Source organism: Budorcas taxicolor, chromosome 8 (genome assembly GCF_023091745.1).
Source record: "Budorcas taxicolor isolate Tak-1 chromosome 8, Takin1.1, whole genome shotgun sequence".
Classification (NCBI taxonomy): Eukaryota; Metazoa; Chordata; class Mammalia; order Artiodactyla; family Bovidae; genus Budorcas; species Budorcas taxicolor.
In genome coordinates this window covers 67709380-67723647 of record NC_068917.1, presented here as the reverse complement: position 1 = coordinate 67723647, position 14268 = coordinate 67709380, and the positions used below count along the sequence as shown (strand labels likewise).

General features: G+C 38.6%; 1 protein-coding gene across 1 annotated transcript in view; it reads right to left on the bottom strand.

Annotated features, from left to right (window-relative positions):
- The window catches only part of STX17 (syntaxin 17), a 66066-nt gene extending 52547 nt beyond the window's left edge, over positions 1–13519 (bottom strand). Inside the window, exons 1-2 of the mRNA XM_052645098.1 lie at positions 13486–13519; positions 2289–2474 (exon numbers count right to left, since the gene is read on the bottom strand). Of these exons, the coding sequence (XP_052501058.1) occupies positions 2289–2411 (123 nt within the window). The 5' untranslated portion in view covers positions 2412–2474; positions 13486–13519. The remainder of the gene's footprint in view (positions 1–2288; positions 2475–13485) is intronic.
- Between the last annotated feature and the right edge of the window lie 749 nt (positions 13520–14268).

Sequence of the window (14268 nt, the reverse complement as noted above, 5' to 3'; positions counted from 1 at the left end):
AAAATTATGTTCAAAGCTTATTATGTTGTTGTTCCTATTAACTATGCTTAAGTCTATTCTATGTTAGATAACAAAGCTGAAATGCTAACACTTCAAATTTCAGGATTACATTCTAATCAAGTCTATCATGTGTAATAAAACATAATGCTGAAGGACCTATGGAATATAGTCCCAGGTGTCCACAGCACACTACCCTCATTGTTTTCAGATGTTGCACAATCACTCTACTAAGGCTTACCTTCAATTTCCCTTCAGTCTGACTTTCTTCTTTTAAATTCATATTGGATGACTGATGGCTAACATAATAAATATTTTATCTTTCTACACCCTTCTCTCAAGAAGACTATCTCTTTTTGAAAATGAGGCACTGTTAGACACCTGGACTCTAAATTTAGTTCTTAACTCTATTGTCCACAATAGAGGCAGTGGCTTTTTAATGTTTTTACACTGCCATAAAGTATCTACTAAAATATGCTATTCAAACTTATATAGATTTAAAAAAATCACCATTAAAACTAAACTAGAAGTCCTATAGATAGAATGATCAAGATTATGGACTAAAACATAGCTCAGTGTAAGTCTAACTGCTTAGCTTCAGACATCACCTATACAGTAAACTATTCTGATACCATCTAAAAGTTTCTCAAAAAGTAAAATTTTCAGAAAATGCTAGAGGAAAAATTGTTCTGGCAGAAAAAGATCTATATAACTCTAGAATAATTTTTTTTTCTGAAGTCTGGCACAGCAAATTAAATCAGTAACAGACCTGTTTCTATCCCCACCCACCTTTCTCCCAGGGTTCTGGCCTTTCCATCGATTATCAGGTGGTACATGTGGCTAGGATCTGAGGGTAATGACAGCAGGCATTTTGTTTGTGTAGAATAAATACATAAAAGGGGCAATTTGCCAAAGGGAAAAATGTCAAAGTCAAAATAGGACAATGAAAGAAAGTCTTAATAGACCACAGTCCACTTATTTCTTCCTTTCAGAATCAATTCATTTGCCAAATTCTTATCTTGTTAACCGAACACTTTCAACATAAGCTCAGGACTTTGAAACACACCTTATCAAACCTCCCACCCTGATATGATTTATCAAAAGTAAACAACTCCATTTCCATATTGTTACAGTGTTAAAAGAACACGCCTTCCTTATTAATTAAAACATGGAATCTTTATTTCTGCTTACCACAAGAATAACCAGTTTACCAGACAACTCCTTCATCCTTAAAGGTCATAATACTTATCATGGAGAAAGAAGAAAGAAACTAAAAGATTATGAAATGTTAATCTTGAATTCTATTCATATTTGCATTGAAATTTTCACCTTATTTTTCTTGGAACTTACTTTCTAAACTTTTACAGAAGACTTAAATACTAGAAAGACAGTTGGTATCCACGAAATAAAAAGCTGGCACTCTTCTTACTTGTATAAGGTACACAGTTGAGGGTGATAAATACTGTTTATACTGAAAGGCTTAACGACCACTTCCACCTCCCACCCACTCCCAGCCAAAAAACATTTAATGGAGGACCTCACAACTTAAAATTTGTACCTGGGGAGGTTCTCCTGAGAGATCAAATACCACTGATTTGTCCCACAGCAAATAAGACAACACAACCTGCCAAATCCATGCTCAGTACACAGTAAACTTCATGTCCCCATAAATGCCACAACCATTCCATCAGACCCTAGCTGGGCCAGGTTCTATGCAACCTCCCCCATAGTCCCTGACGCTAGTTCTTCCCCCTACCTATCTTGTAAGCTGACCTCTAGCTAATATTTGGGCTTTGGGGTTTCCTCAAAGGGAAGCCATGAAGCTGGGAAATTCTCTCATATCAAACAATGATTTACCTCTTTAATCCAAAAGCACTTGAAGAGGACAGGAGTTACTGATGAACACAACCTCACAGTTAAGAAAACTTGCCACTGGGTGAATGAAATTAAGGCAAGCCCTTTAGTGGAAATCCATCACCTTCATATTATAGTCAACTATCAAACAAATTCTAATTATTAACTGCTAATTCATCACTATGTACAACTAAAAAGGCATAGATTCTGTTCTTATATCTTTTCATTAAAAAAGAAATAATATGAGAGGAGTATTTGTAGAACAGAAAAAATGAACAATGTTGTTAAATCAACAAGAGCTACATGTTTTAGCAAAGTCTCTTACCTGGGATTTTCAATGTAGGTGAAATGCACAACAAATATAAATCAGAATATGTAACTCTTTCTTTAGAAGGAAAAGAAAAAACTGGGAAAAAAAGAAAAATGAAAAAACTCACCTTCTCAATATTTATCTGGTGCTTTCTTAACCTCTCCAGATCTGTTGGAATTACTATCTTAGTAAATTTCTGGATAGCTGGTTCAAGACGCCGTAATTTCACTTTTTCTTCATCTTCAGACATCCTAAAAAAATGCTGTGTCTCTCCTACTTGAAACAATTATCTTATCCACTCATGTAGAAAAACCTAAAAGGGAAATATTTAAGAGTTTTAAAAATTAACTTCCATTATTTTTAAAAACCAACAATTAGGTAATTTTATAAGATATTCTGAACATATACTCAACTTGATGCTGAACCTGAGTGACTTGTTAACAAACTTAAAAATGTTTTTAAATTTATTTATATTAATTAGAGGATAATTACTTCACAATATTGTGATGGCCTCTGCCATACATCAACATGACTCGGCCATAGGCATACATGTGTTCCCTCCCTCCTGAACCCCCTTCCCACCCCATCCTTCCTAAGCTAAGCTAAGTCACTTCAGTCATGTCCGATTCTGTGCAACCCCATAGACGGCAGCCCACCAGGGTCCCCCATCCCTGGGATTCTCCAGGCAAGAACACTGGAGTGGGTTGCCATTTCCTTCTCCAGTGCATGAAAGTGAAAAGTGAAAGTGAAGTCGCGTCGCTCAGTCGTGTCCGACTCTTAGCGGCCCCACGGACTGCAGCCTACCAGGCTCCTCCATCCATGGGATTTTCCAGGCAAGAGTGCTGAAGTCGGGTGCCACTGCCTTCTCCACCCCATCCTTCCTACAAGTCAGGTATATTCACTTTAAAATGTTTAGAGATTAGGAAATAGAGAATAAAACAAAATCAATGATCATCTCACTTACAGTTAGCTACTCTTTCCATTTTTCCTCCCTCCCATCCCCCTATTTTTTCCATTTGATGTATGTCTTTCCAGGTCTTTTTAATATAATATATGCATATATTTAAAATAACTTGTTTCAGAAGACCAGAAGCATACTGTTCAAGTCTTCATCACCCAATGTATCTTTGACAGTGAATAATGTTTTCTAAACAGGTGTCAACTTGCAAAACTGGAAGAAAAAATTTTATTCTTAACATTTCTGCTGAAATATAAACATTTCTCTTGAAATATAAAAGGCAACTCTTCTCATTGATGTTCTTTAAATTGCCTTTTCCCTTTCTTACAAAGTAATTAGCATTGTCTATAATCAATACAAGTAACCAGTGACAGAGATGGAATAAGAACCCAGTATTCCTGAGAGTACAATCAAAAGCTCTTTCTAATTCACCAGTAGTTTCTCTACCAGTGTTGCAGAGAGTCTAGGGTTATGTATTTGGGGTCAGAGTAGGTGATGATAAAAGCTGTCAAGTGGGCAGGCTCCAGGACCCCATACCTGCTTCAGCTTCAGAAAATTTTGTTTCATTGATTTCATAAATTTGAACTTATTTGATTTTATGTAAATAAAGGTTCTCCACTGCCTAAGTAAGCTTGAAAACCACTCTTGTACATCATGTTTTCATGCTATCTAATTAGCCACAACCTCTCCCATATTAAAAATAGATAAGTTGACTATGTTAATCTCATTGTATGATGGTATCCTAGACTGGGGTGCACAGAGATAAGGGTGTTCAGGACTTTGAGGAGTCACTGAATCTTTACAAAAAAACTAGGACTATTTTTTAATTATTTCAGAAGATAGGAGTCAACTGCTTTCATGAAATTATCAAAACACTCTATCACTCCACAAACATTAAAAACTATTACTTTAAATAATGTTTCTCTCTTTGAAGTGTTGGTTATACAAATTATCTTATCCACCAGAAACTTGGTCTTTACATTTGATCTAAGTTTGAAAACAGAAAAGGAAAATCTCCAGCCACCATAAATAGTCTAACAGCTACAGTGGTTAGTGGACATTAGAGTGCACAGGAAAATTCACTGTCGAAAGAGTTGGCCAACAGACCCAACAAAATGGGAAAATTCATAGCTCAGGGTCTAGAGATAATAATCTAAAAATGAAATTAAAATTGGTACATTTTAAAATAAAAATATAAAGAAACAGAATTTTTTTAAAAATTAGATATTATGAAACACTAACAGGCCAATCTGAAAAGAAACCAAGTAAAAATTCTACAAATAAAAACCTCCAAAGGTGGGCTAAACAGTAAATTTTGTAGCTGAAAAGAGAACTATTGGCTGTAAGCTATCAGTCAGAACAAAGGAAAAAGGAAAAAGAAGATAAACAACATAAAGGATAAAATGAGAAGCTCAATAACAAGTAAGAGTCACATTCCAGTAGTCATGTATGCATGTGAGAGTTGGATTATAAAGAAAGCTAAGCACCAAAGAATTGATGCTTTTGAACTGTGGTGTTGGAGAAGACTCTTGAGAGTCCCTTGAACTGCAAGGAGATCCAACCAGTCCATTCTGAAGGAGATCAGTCCTGAATATTCATTGGAAGGACTGATGCTGAAGCTGAAACCCCAATACTCTGACCGCTTGATGTGAAGAACCAACTCATTGGAAAAGACCCTGATGCTGGGAAAGACTGAAGGCTGGAGAAGAAGGGGATGACAGAGAATGAGATGGTTGGATGGCATCACTGACTCAATGGACATGAGTCTGAGTAGGCTTCAGGACTTGTTGATGGACAGGGAAGCCTGGCATACTGCAGTCCATAGGGTAGGAAAGAGTCAGACACGACTGAGCAACTGAACTGAACTGAAAAGGCACTATTCAAAGAGAATATGCTAAGAATTAAGATGTAAAATTTCAAACTGAAAATGCATATAAGCACCAAGCAGCATTAAAAAACACAAATTTACCAAAATACACAGATGGGAAATTTCAGAACATTAAGGAAAAAGAAAAACTACCTTAAAAAGCAAAGCAGATATAAAAGACAAACTAAAACAACAAAAGCAGGAACTTTTCATCAAAGCAACACAGCAAAAGACAGAAATATCTTCAAAGTGGTGATGTGATACATATCCAGATTATTAAGAAGTGAGAGTAAAATAATCATTTTCAGACCTACAAAGACCGAGTTTATTACAAAGCCCTTCATTAAAAGTACTACTAAAAGGCATGATTTAACAATAAAGAAAATAAACCCAAAGGAAAAGAATGGCAAGGAGCAAAAAAAATAATAATAATAAAGTATATTGTTACTGGGTGAACAAAGGAAAGTATGAATAAAAGAACAAATAAAAGATTTATTTTGAACAACCTGATTAAATAAAAATGTTTCCATGTAATTATTTTTCTATAATGTTTTTTATAGCAGCATAGTATCACATTATATAGAGGTTCGATGATTTAATCACCTAATGTTGGCTATTTAGGATGTTTCCAATTTTCCTCTATTATAAACTACACCACAGTGTAATTACCTTCCTTACACATAAGTCCATACAACCATCTATATGATTATTTCTTTAAAATAAATACCTGGAAGTAGAATTAACAGGTAGACACATTTTTTAAGGCTTTTAATATTAGAAATCCCAAAAAAGGGTGTGCCTATTTACGTTCCCACTAGCAACATATCTGGACAAGGACATATCAAAGTGTCCATTTATCTGGGTTAAAGACTTAAATAAAAGACCTGAAGCCATAAAGCTCCTAGGAAAAAACACAGACAGGATACCCTTTGACACTGGTCTCAGCAACGTTTTTAGATCTCTCTCCTCAGGAAAGGGCAACAAAAGCAAACAAACAAATAGGAGTACATCAAACTAAAAAGCTTTCTCAGTGAAGGAGCCCATCAACAAAACAAAAAGGTAACCTACTAAATGAGAAAAGATATTTGCAAATAATGTATCTGATAAGGCATTAATATCCAAAATATATAAAGTGAAAGTGAAGTTGCTCAGTCATGTCTCTTTGCAACCCCATGGACTGTAGCCTACCAGGCTCCTCTGTCCATGAAATTTTAATTGAAACAACTCAATATCAAAAAATAATCCAATTAAAAAATTGGTAGAGGACCTAAATAGACATTTTTTTCCTAGGACACATGAAAAGATTGTCAGTATCACTAATCATCAGGGAAAAGTTAGTCAAAACCACCTCACACCTGTCAAAATGGCTATCATCAAAAAAGACAAGAAATAATTAATGCTGGCTGCTGGCAAGGATGTGGAAAAAAGGGAACCCTTGTGCACTGTGGTAGAAATATAAATTGGTGCAACCACTATAAAAAACAGCATGGAAGTTACTCAAAAAATTAAAAATAGAAGTCATATGATTTAGCAATTCTAATTCTGAGTGTTTATCTGAAGAAAATGAAAACAGTAATTGAAAAGATATATGCACCCCTATGTTCGTAGAGCATTATTCACATTAGCAAGATATAGAAGCAACCATTAAGTGTTCGAAGATAGATGAATGGCTAAGGAAGATGTGATACACACACACACACACACACACACACACACTGGACTATTACTTAGCCACAGAAAAGAATGAAATCTTGCCACTCGCAACAACATGGATGAACCTAGAGGGTATTCCGTTAAGTGAAATAAGTCAGAGAAAGACCAATATCATATGAAATTTAAAAAGAAAAACAGAACAGAAACAGATCCATAGATACTGAGAACAGACTGGTGGTCACCAGAAAGAAGGCAGTGTGGTGGGTGAAATGGGTAAAATTTCCAGTTATAAAGTCATAGGGATGAAGGTACAGCACAGAAAATTTGGTCAATAATACTGTAATGACCTTGCAGGATGACAGATGGTTACTAGACTTATCATGATGTTAAATTCATAATGGATAAAACTGTTGAATCATTATGTTGTATACCAGAAACAAATACAGTATTTTATGTCAACTATACTTCCATTTTGCCTTTTCTGTTACTTGATACTGCTGGAATCAAGATTGCTGGGAGAAATATCAATAACCTCAGATATGCAGATGACACCACCATTTTGGCAGAAAGTGAAGAGGAACTAAAAAGCCTCTTCATGAAAGTGAAAGAGGAGAGTGAAAACGTTGGCTTAAAGCTCAACATTCAGAAAACTAAGATCATGGCATCTGGTCCCATCACTTCATTGGAAATAGATGCAGACCCTTATGGCAGAAAGTGAAGAGGAACTAAAAAGCCTCTTGATGAAAGTGAAAGAGAAGAGTGAAAAAGTTGGCTTAAAGCTCAACATTCAGAAAACTAAGATCATGGCATCTGGTCTCATCACTTCATGAGAAATAGAAGGGGAAACAGTGGAAACAGTGTCAGACTTTATTTTTGGGGGCTCCAAAATCACTGCAGATGGTGACTGTAGCCATGAAATTAAAAGATGTTTACTCCTTGGAAGAATAGTTAGGACCAACCTAGCGAGCATATTCAAAAGCAGAGACACTACTTTGCTGACTAAGGTCCGTCTAGTCAAGGCTATGGTTTTTCCAGTGGTCATGTATGGATGTGAGAGTTGGACTGTGAAGAAAGCTGAGCGCCGAAGAATTGATGCTTTTGAAGTGTGGTGTTGGAGAAGACTCTTGAGCGTCCCTTGGACTGCAAGGAGATCCAACCAGTCCATCCTAAAGGAGATCAGTCCTGGGTATTCATTGGAAGGACTGATGCTGAAGCTGAAATTCCAATACTTTGGCCACCTCATGCGAAGAGTTGACTCATTGGAAAAGACTCTGATGCTGGGAGGGATTGGGGGCAGGAGGAGAAGGGGACGACAGAGGATAAGATGGCTGGATGGCATCACTGACTCTATGGGCGTGAGTCTGAGTGAACTCTGGGATTTGGTGATGGACAGGGAGGCCTGGCGTGCTGCAATTCATGGGGTCGCAAAGAGTCAGACACGACTGAGCAACTGAACTGAAACTTCAATTTTAAAAAATGTTAAATGTCCATTTATCCATACTCCAACCATTATCTCATATTATCATTCTTCTTAGACATTCAACTGGTGACAAAAAATGGTGTCTCCTTATTTATTCTGCATTCTTTAAGTTACTAATAAGATTGATTTATTATCTATTTGCATGTCTTCTTTCATCAACTGCCTGCTATAGGGAATGTCTTTCTCTTATTATATATAATACATAATAGTCTCACAAATTATCTATTACTTGTCTAACATCATTTCCTAGTTTATCCCATTGCCTCTTGCATTTTCTTCCACTATGCAGATTATTTCAGAAGCTATCTTTATATATACTATTATTCCCATCAAAATGGTTTTGAAAGTACCTGGTATTCAAACTGGTATTCCAATGCTAAAGGAACTAAAACATGCCTTCACATGTCTCTTCTACACTACTTCTAATCCTATCACTCTAGTCAAACAGCACAATATGCATAGCATATTACAAGTGTCTTATTTGGCCTTCCTTTAGTCTCTTTCCCCTCTCCAATCTTCCCCCATAGATTATCACCAATTAATATATCTAAAACACCAAAGGCAACATGCTCCTCCTTCGGACAAACACTTCCAAGAGTTTCCTATTATCTGAGCAAGAAAATACAATGTTCCTAAGTAATCCACTCATTCTATTGAAATATCATCCAATCTCTACTTTTGGCTTTGCAAGGTGTTCCCTCTGTCTAGTCACTCTTTTATAGCCCATCTGCCTCTCAACAGTATGTAGCATTTGAGATACAACTCAAATGATTCTTCTTTCTCTTCCATTAATCAGTTTTTGGTATACTTGACAAACCCCAATTATTGACTATTTGGCTTATCTTCACTGTTACCCTATGCTATGATGACAGCTTTCTTTTTTGAACTCAAAAAGTGTTATTTCCAGATCAGAGTACATGACTTTGCCCCTTAGCATTTTGTGCTGAAGGAAAAACCTGCTGCTTCATAAGGGCCATCTTTCAGGGCAGAAGTTCTGGCCCAAGAGACTTTTCCATCCCCTGGTTTCCTTCTAGAGAGTGCTTTTTTCTTCTCTCTACCATTTCCATGTCCATAAAAGTATAATAAAATTTCCATATAAAACTAAGAAGAGACCATAACATTCAAACAACTGCATAAGGTATAGTGTTACTGCAACAAAATTGTCCAACAGTTACTCTGATGACAAAGTAGCTCAAATAACATTTGTAAGCTATTACGGGAAGGTCTTAATACAAAATGTGGCTTAAGAGTGTGACTAAATAACAAGTTGAAAATATTTTCAGCATTTCTTGATTTTTTAGTGAAAAAACTGGGAAATATTTCTGGTATAATTCAAACACAGGATACAAAATATATTTACATTAACATCACAAATATTTAAAATATGCTTACGAAAAAGCTAGTGCGAACACAAAAATGACTAATTTCCCAAACTTCTGCAGAGTTGTATTACTTTTGACTTTTTTTTCAAGTGTAATGGAATATGTGGGGGAACAGAATTGTATCATGACAATGATGGTCGATACACAATTAAAATACATTTATCAAAACTTACAGAACTGTATACCACAAAAGGTGAAATTCTGTACATTAAAAAAAACAACAAAATGTGGGGGAACCCACAATGAAATACAAACTATAAAAAATAAACTGTATTACAAATGAACATAACCACACTGAAAGCAGTGGTGGCAGAAAATAACTAATACAGGTGACTTTGGAAAACAGATGCTGGACATTGGTGTCTAGATATGAGATACGGGGCTTCCCAGGTGGTGCTAGCACTAAAGAATCTGCCTGCCAACGCAGAAGATGTAACAGACGCAGGTTCGGTACCTGGGTCAAGATCCCTGGAGGAGGGCATGGCAGCCCACTCTGGTATTTTTGCCTGTAGAATGCCATGGACAGAGGAGCCTGGTAGGCTACAGTCCATAGGGTCACAAAGAGCTGGACATGAGTGAAGTGACTTAGCATAGCACCGCACAAACTGGATAACACAAGGTTAAAGACAACAACAACAACAAAAACTACACACAACTCTACTGTTCTCTAGTTAGTAAATTTGTTTCTCATAGGACTATGGGTTAGGAATTCTGAACTAACAATACATTATGTGTATTACTAGGATTGAACAAATAAAAAACATATTTTGTAGAACACAAAAGCCAGATTTCTCACTGTTGAAGAGAGAAGTTACAAATAAGGAGCAAGACTGTAATGAACAATGTGGTATTTTTCTAGAAATATAAGTATCAGAATAAACTCCAGTTTAAAAACATACATATATATATATATTACATGTGTATATATATAATTACATGTGTATATATACATACACATATAAACATAAAAATGAAATATAAATCTTTGTAGATGCATGGGTATATATGTGTGTGTATATATATAAATAAATATGCCTGTATCTCCATGACATATACAGATACACAGTTGACCTTTGAACAATATGGATTTGAATTGCAAGGGTCTACCCATAGGGAAATTTTTTCAATAAATACTACATGGTCTACAGTTACTTGAATCTGCAGATACAGTACTGCAGATACAAAAAGTCAACTATGGAACCTCAGTGATTTTGGTATCTGCTGCAGGTCCTGGTGGAGAAGGCAATGGCAACCCACTCCAGTACTCTTGCCTGGAAAATCCCATGGACGGAGGAGCCTGGTAGGCTGCAGTCCATGGGGTCTCGAAGAGTCGGACATGACTGAGCGACTTCACTTTCACTTTTCACTTTCCTGCATTGAAGAAGGCAATGGCAACCCACTCCAGTGTTCTTGCCTGGGGAATCCCAGGGATGGAGGAGCCTGGTAGGCTGTTGTCTATGGCAGCCTAGAGTCACACAGAGTCGGACACGACTGAAGCGACTTATCAGCAGCAGCAGGTCCTGAACAATTCTCTTGGATACTAAGGGATGACTGTATAGCTAGCTAGAAATATACACATTTATACATATACAATGGGCTTCCTTAGGTGGCACTAGTGGTAAAGAATATGTCTACCAATGCAAGAGACACAGGAAATACCGGTTTGATACCTGGGTCTGGAAGATCCCCTAGAGGAGGAAATGGTAACCCATCCCAGTATTCCTGCTTGGAGAATCCCATGGACAGAGGAGTCTGGTGAGCTACAGTCTATAAGGTTGCAAGATGTTGGACATGACTGAGGGACTGAGCGTGCATATATATAAAATATACACACACACACACCCCTTCCTAGATGTCTTCTGCCAGGTACTAGAAACAATGATATGCCAGTAGCAATGAGCACACCTAGAGCCCAGATCCTTTGGTGTTTAAATAGTACTCTCCATAAAAGAAACCAGGGGTCTTTGGAGAACTGGTAGATTCCAGGATAGGGAAAATGTTAAGAGAAGCCTGGAGCATCTTATGATGCCAAAAAGTAAGGCAGTTTAAATAAAAAAAAAGGCGGTCGGGGGGTGGATGGGAGTCTATTAAAAGGGCACAGGAAGCAATCTGAAAAAAACTTCCAATGGATGAAGTTGGAACAACTTGAGACATAAAATAAATAACAAAAGTGTAGGAAAATAACCAATAGAAAAATCAATGAGTCCATACTGATACAAAAAATTAATAAAGAAATAGGATAAAGGGACAGCTCTTCCTTACCGAAAAATTCCAATTAATAAATTAAGAAGGAATGGGGAAACAAAACATCACTGTAATAATTACTGAAAGCAGGATCCATTAATGGATGCTAAAATCAGCAAATTAAATCTGGAGGGGAAACAGGATATCTGAATGGTTTAAAAGTTCTACCCCAAGATACTAACTAAATACAAAGAGGAAAACAGTTATTTTACACTAGAGAATCTCAGCAGATACCACCTTAACCAAGTGATCAACAATAGTGTCATTTCATGCACTCCCTTATGATAAACTATTGAGAAGGGCAAATACACTTCTGTGGTATTAACAAAAATATACAACCATAATGTCATTCTGAGAAAACATCAGACAAAGCCCAACTGAAGGACATGCTACAAATAACTGACCAGGACTCTTAAAAAGTGCAATGGTCATGAAAAACAGGAAAAGACTTCAAAGTTGTCACAGATTGTAGACGACTAAGGAGGCATGCCAACTAAATGCAACATAGGATCTTAGATTGGATCCTGAAACAGAAAAAGGCCGTTAATATAAAAAGTGATGAAATCTGAAGAAACGGTGATTTAGTTAACAATGTTGTACCGAAATTAATTTCTTCCTTTTGGTAACTAACTGTATTATAGTTACGTAAGATGTTAACATTAAGGGAAACTCTAGACAACTCAGATACTTCTGTAACTTTTCTGTAATTGTAAAATTATTTCAAAGTAAAAAGTCTTTTAAAATAATATGTGAACTGTTTCACATAAGACAGGTCAAACATTTAGCAGTCAAAGAACTGCAATCGTATTCACGGCACTTAACACTTGCGGCGGGGGAGAGGTGAGGGTGCCAGGTGCTTTACAAACATAACCTTGAGTGCTTACAACTATTACCAGCTGAGTATCATACTACTCAATAAGGAGAAAGTACCGGGATATTAACCAAATTACTTAAGGTTATTTATAAGGGAAAAGCCCGTTTCTCAGGAAAAGTCCAAAATTGCAGGCAATGTCCCCTTCCAAAAAAAGTGAACACCTTCCCACATTTGCCTACACCGGTGGCACCAAATTCCCTCAAGCATGTCGCCTAGTGTTTCTGACTGGGGGAAGGGGTACTGACTTTGGAAAGAAAAGTCAAGGTCCTTGGATCGACCTCCCATATGATCTGTTTTCTGAGCCTTCGATTCCGAATTTTAAAAAGGGGGGGACTTCGATGTGGGGCTTTCTGCGATCCACCGCCCTCTCGCCGGTCTAGCCGACAGGAGGCTGGCTCCCACCTCGCGCCCCAAGACCTCCTCTCACTTCCCTTGAGCCTCGTACCGTCCCTCGCAGTGTCATCCACCGCGCACCTGGGCCACAGAAACCAAACGCCGTCTCCCCTCACTCCCGCCCAGGAACGGGTGCCCGGGCCAGCCTCTGGACCGAGACTCCGGCTACCCTGAGGATCTGGGACCCACAGTGCGTCAACGGGCAGGGCGGAAGACGGAAACTTTTCCACCCCGAGACCCGGGAGGCCGTCAAGCTCGCCCGGTCGGCAGCTTCCTTATACCCGCTTCGAACAGCGCCTCCACAACCGAAAACGCCACTTCCAGAAGTCGAGTAGAGACCCCACAGCGCTCGCACTTCCGACCTGATGCCCTGCTTCCTGTGGGGTGTCCCTCCCGAGCCGGGTGCTGGCACCCTGCCCACCACTTCGGTCACGGCCTGACACCGCCGAGGCGGCCTCCCGCGAGCCCCTTACCTCCCGCCGGGGCGCCGGAGGCTGGTAGGTGCGCAGGGCGCAGGCGCAGGGGCGACGGGGGCGGGGCGTCGCGATAGGCGGACGGCGCTCCGCCACGCCCCCTCCCGCCCAGGTCCTGCCTTGCGGGGTGTGGCTGGCACTCCAGGGTGTACAAACGGGGTTGCCACTCTGGACCGTTTTACAAGCTGGTCTTTATTTGCTGTGGGGCAGTAACACTGGAGCTAGGAGGAAGGAGACGCACAATTGCTTTTTTTTTTTTTCTGCACAATTGCTTTTTAAGTCTGTTTTTTGTGTTTTAAGTGTGAGACAAGTCACATATGTATAGCCTTTTACATTTTGCAATCTTTTTCTGTCCCATTTTCCGCTCTTTAGGAATTTTACTGGTGGGCTGGCGGGATGTTGTTACCTCTTTACACAGACAGAAACTGAAGCTCAGAGAGGTTATACCTTCTCCCTGTCGCTCTTCCCCCAAACCCCAAACCCTCTGAGGTGGACAGGGCACAAGTTTAAATGTAAAAGGGACAGAAACTGAAGTTTAGACTAGTGTGTTTCCTCCCAAATAGGTTAGGCCCTTAATGCCAACGCCCTTGTTCCAGTTTTATAGATAATGAGACTGAGGCTCAACAAAGAGTTTCCAGTGACTCACTCCAGTTCAGCCAGTTAGTGACAGAGTTGGAACTTCAACTGGGTTTCCTAATTTCCTTCTCAAGTTCTTCCAGTTATACCAGCTGCTACCAATGAACAAGCAGATGGTCGGCTTTGAAGCCCTGTCCAGTTCACAGG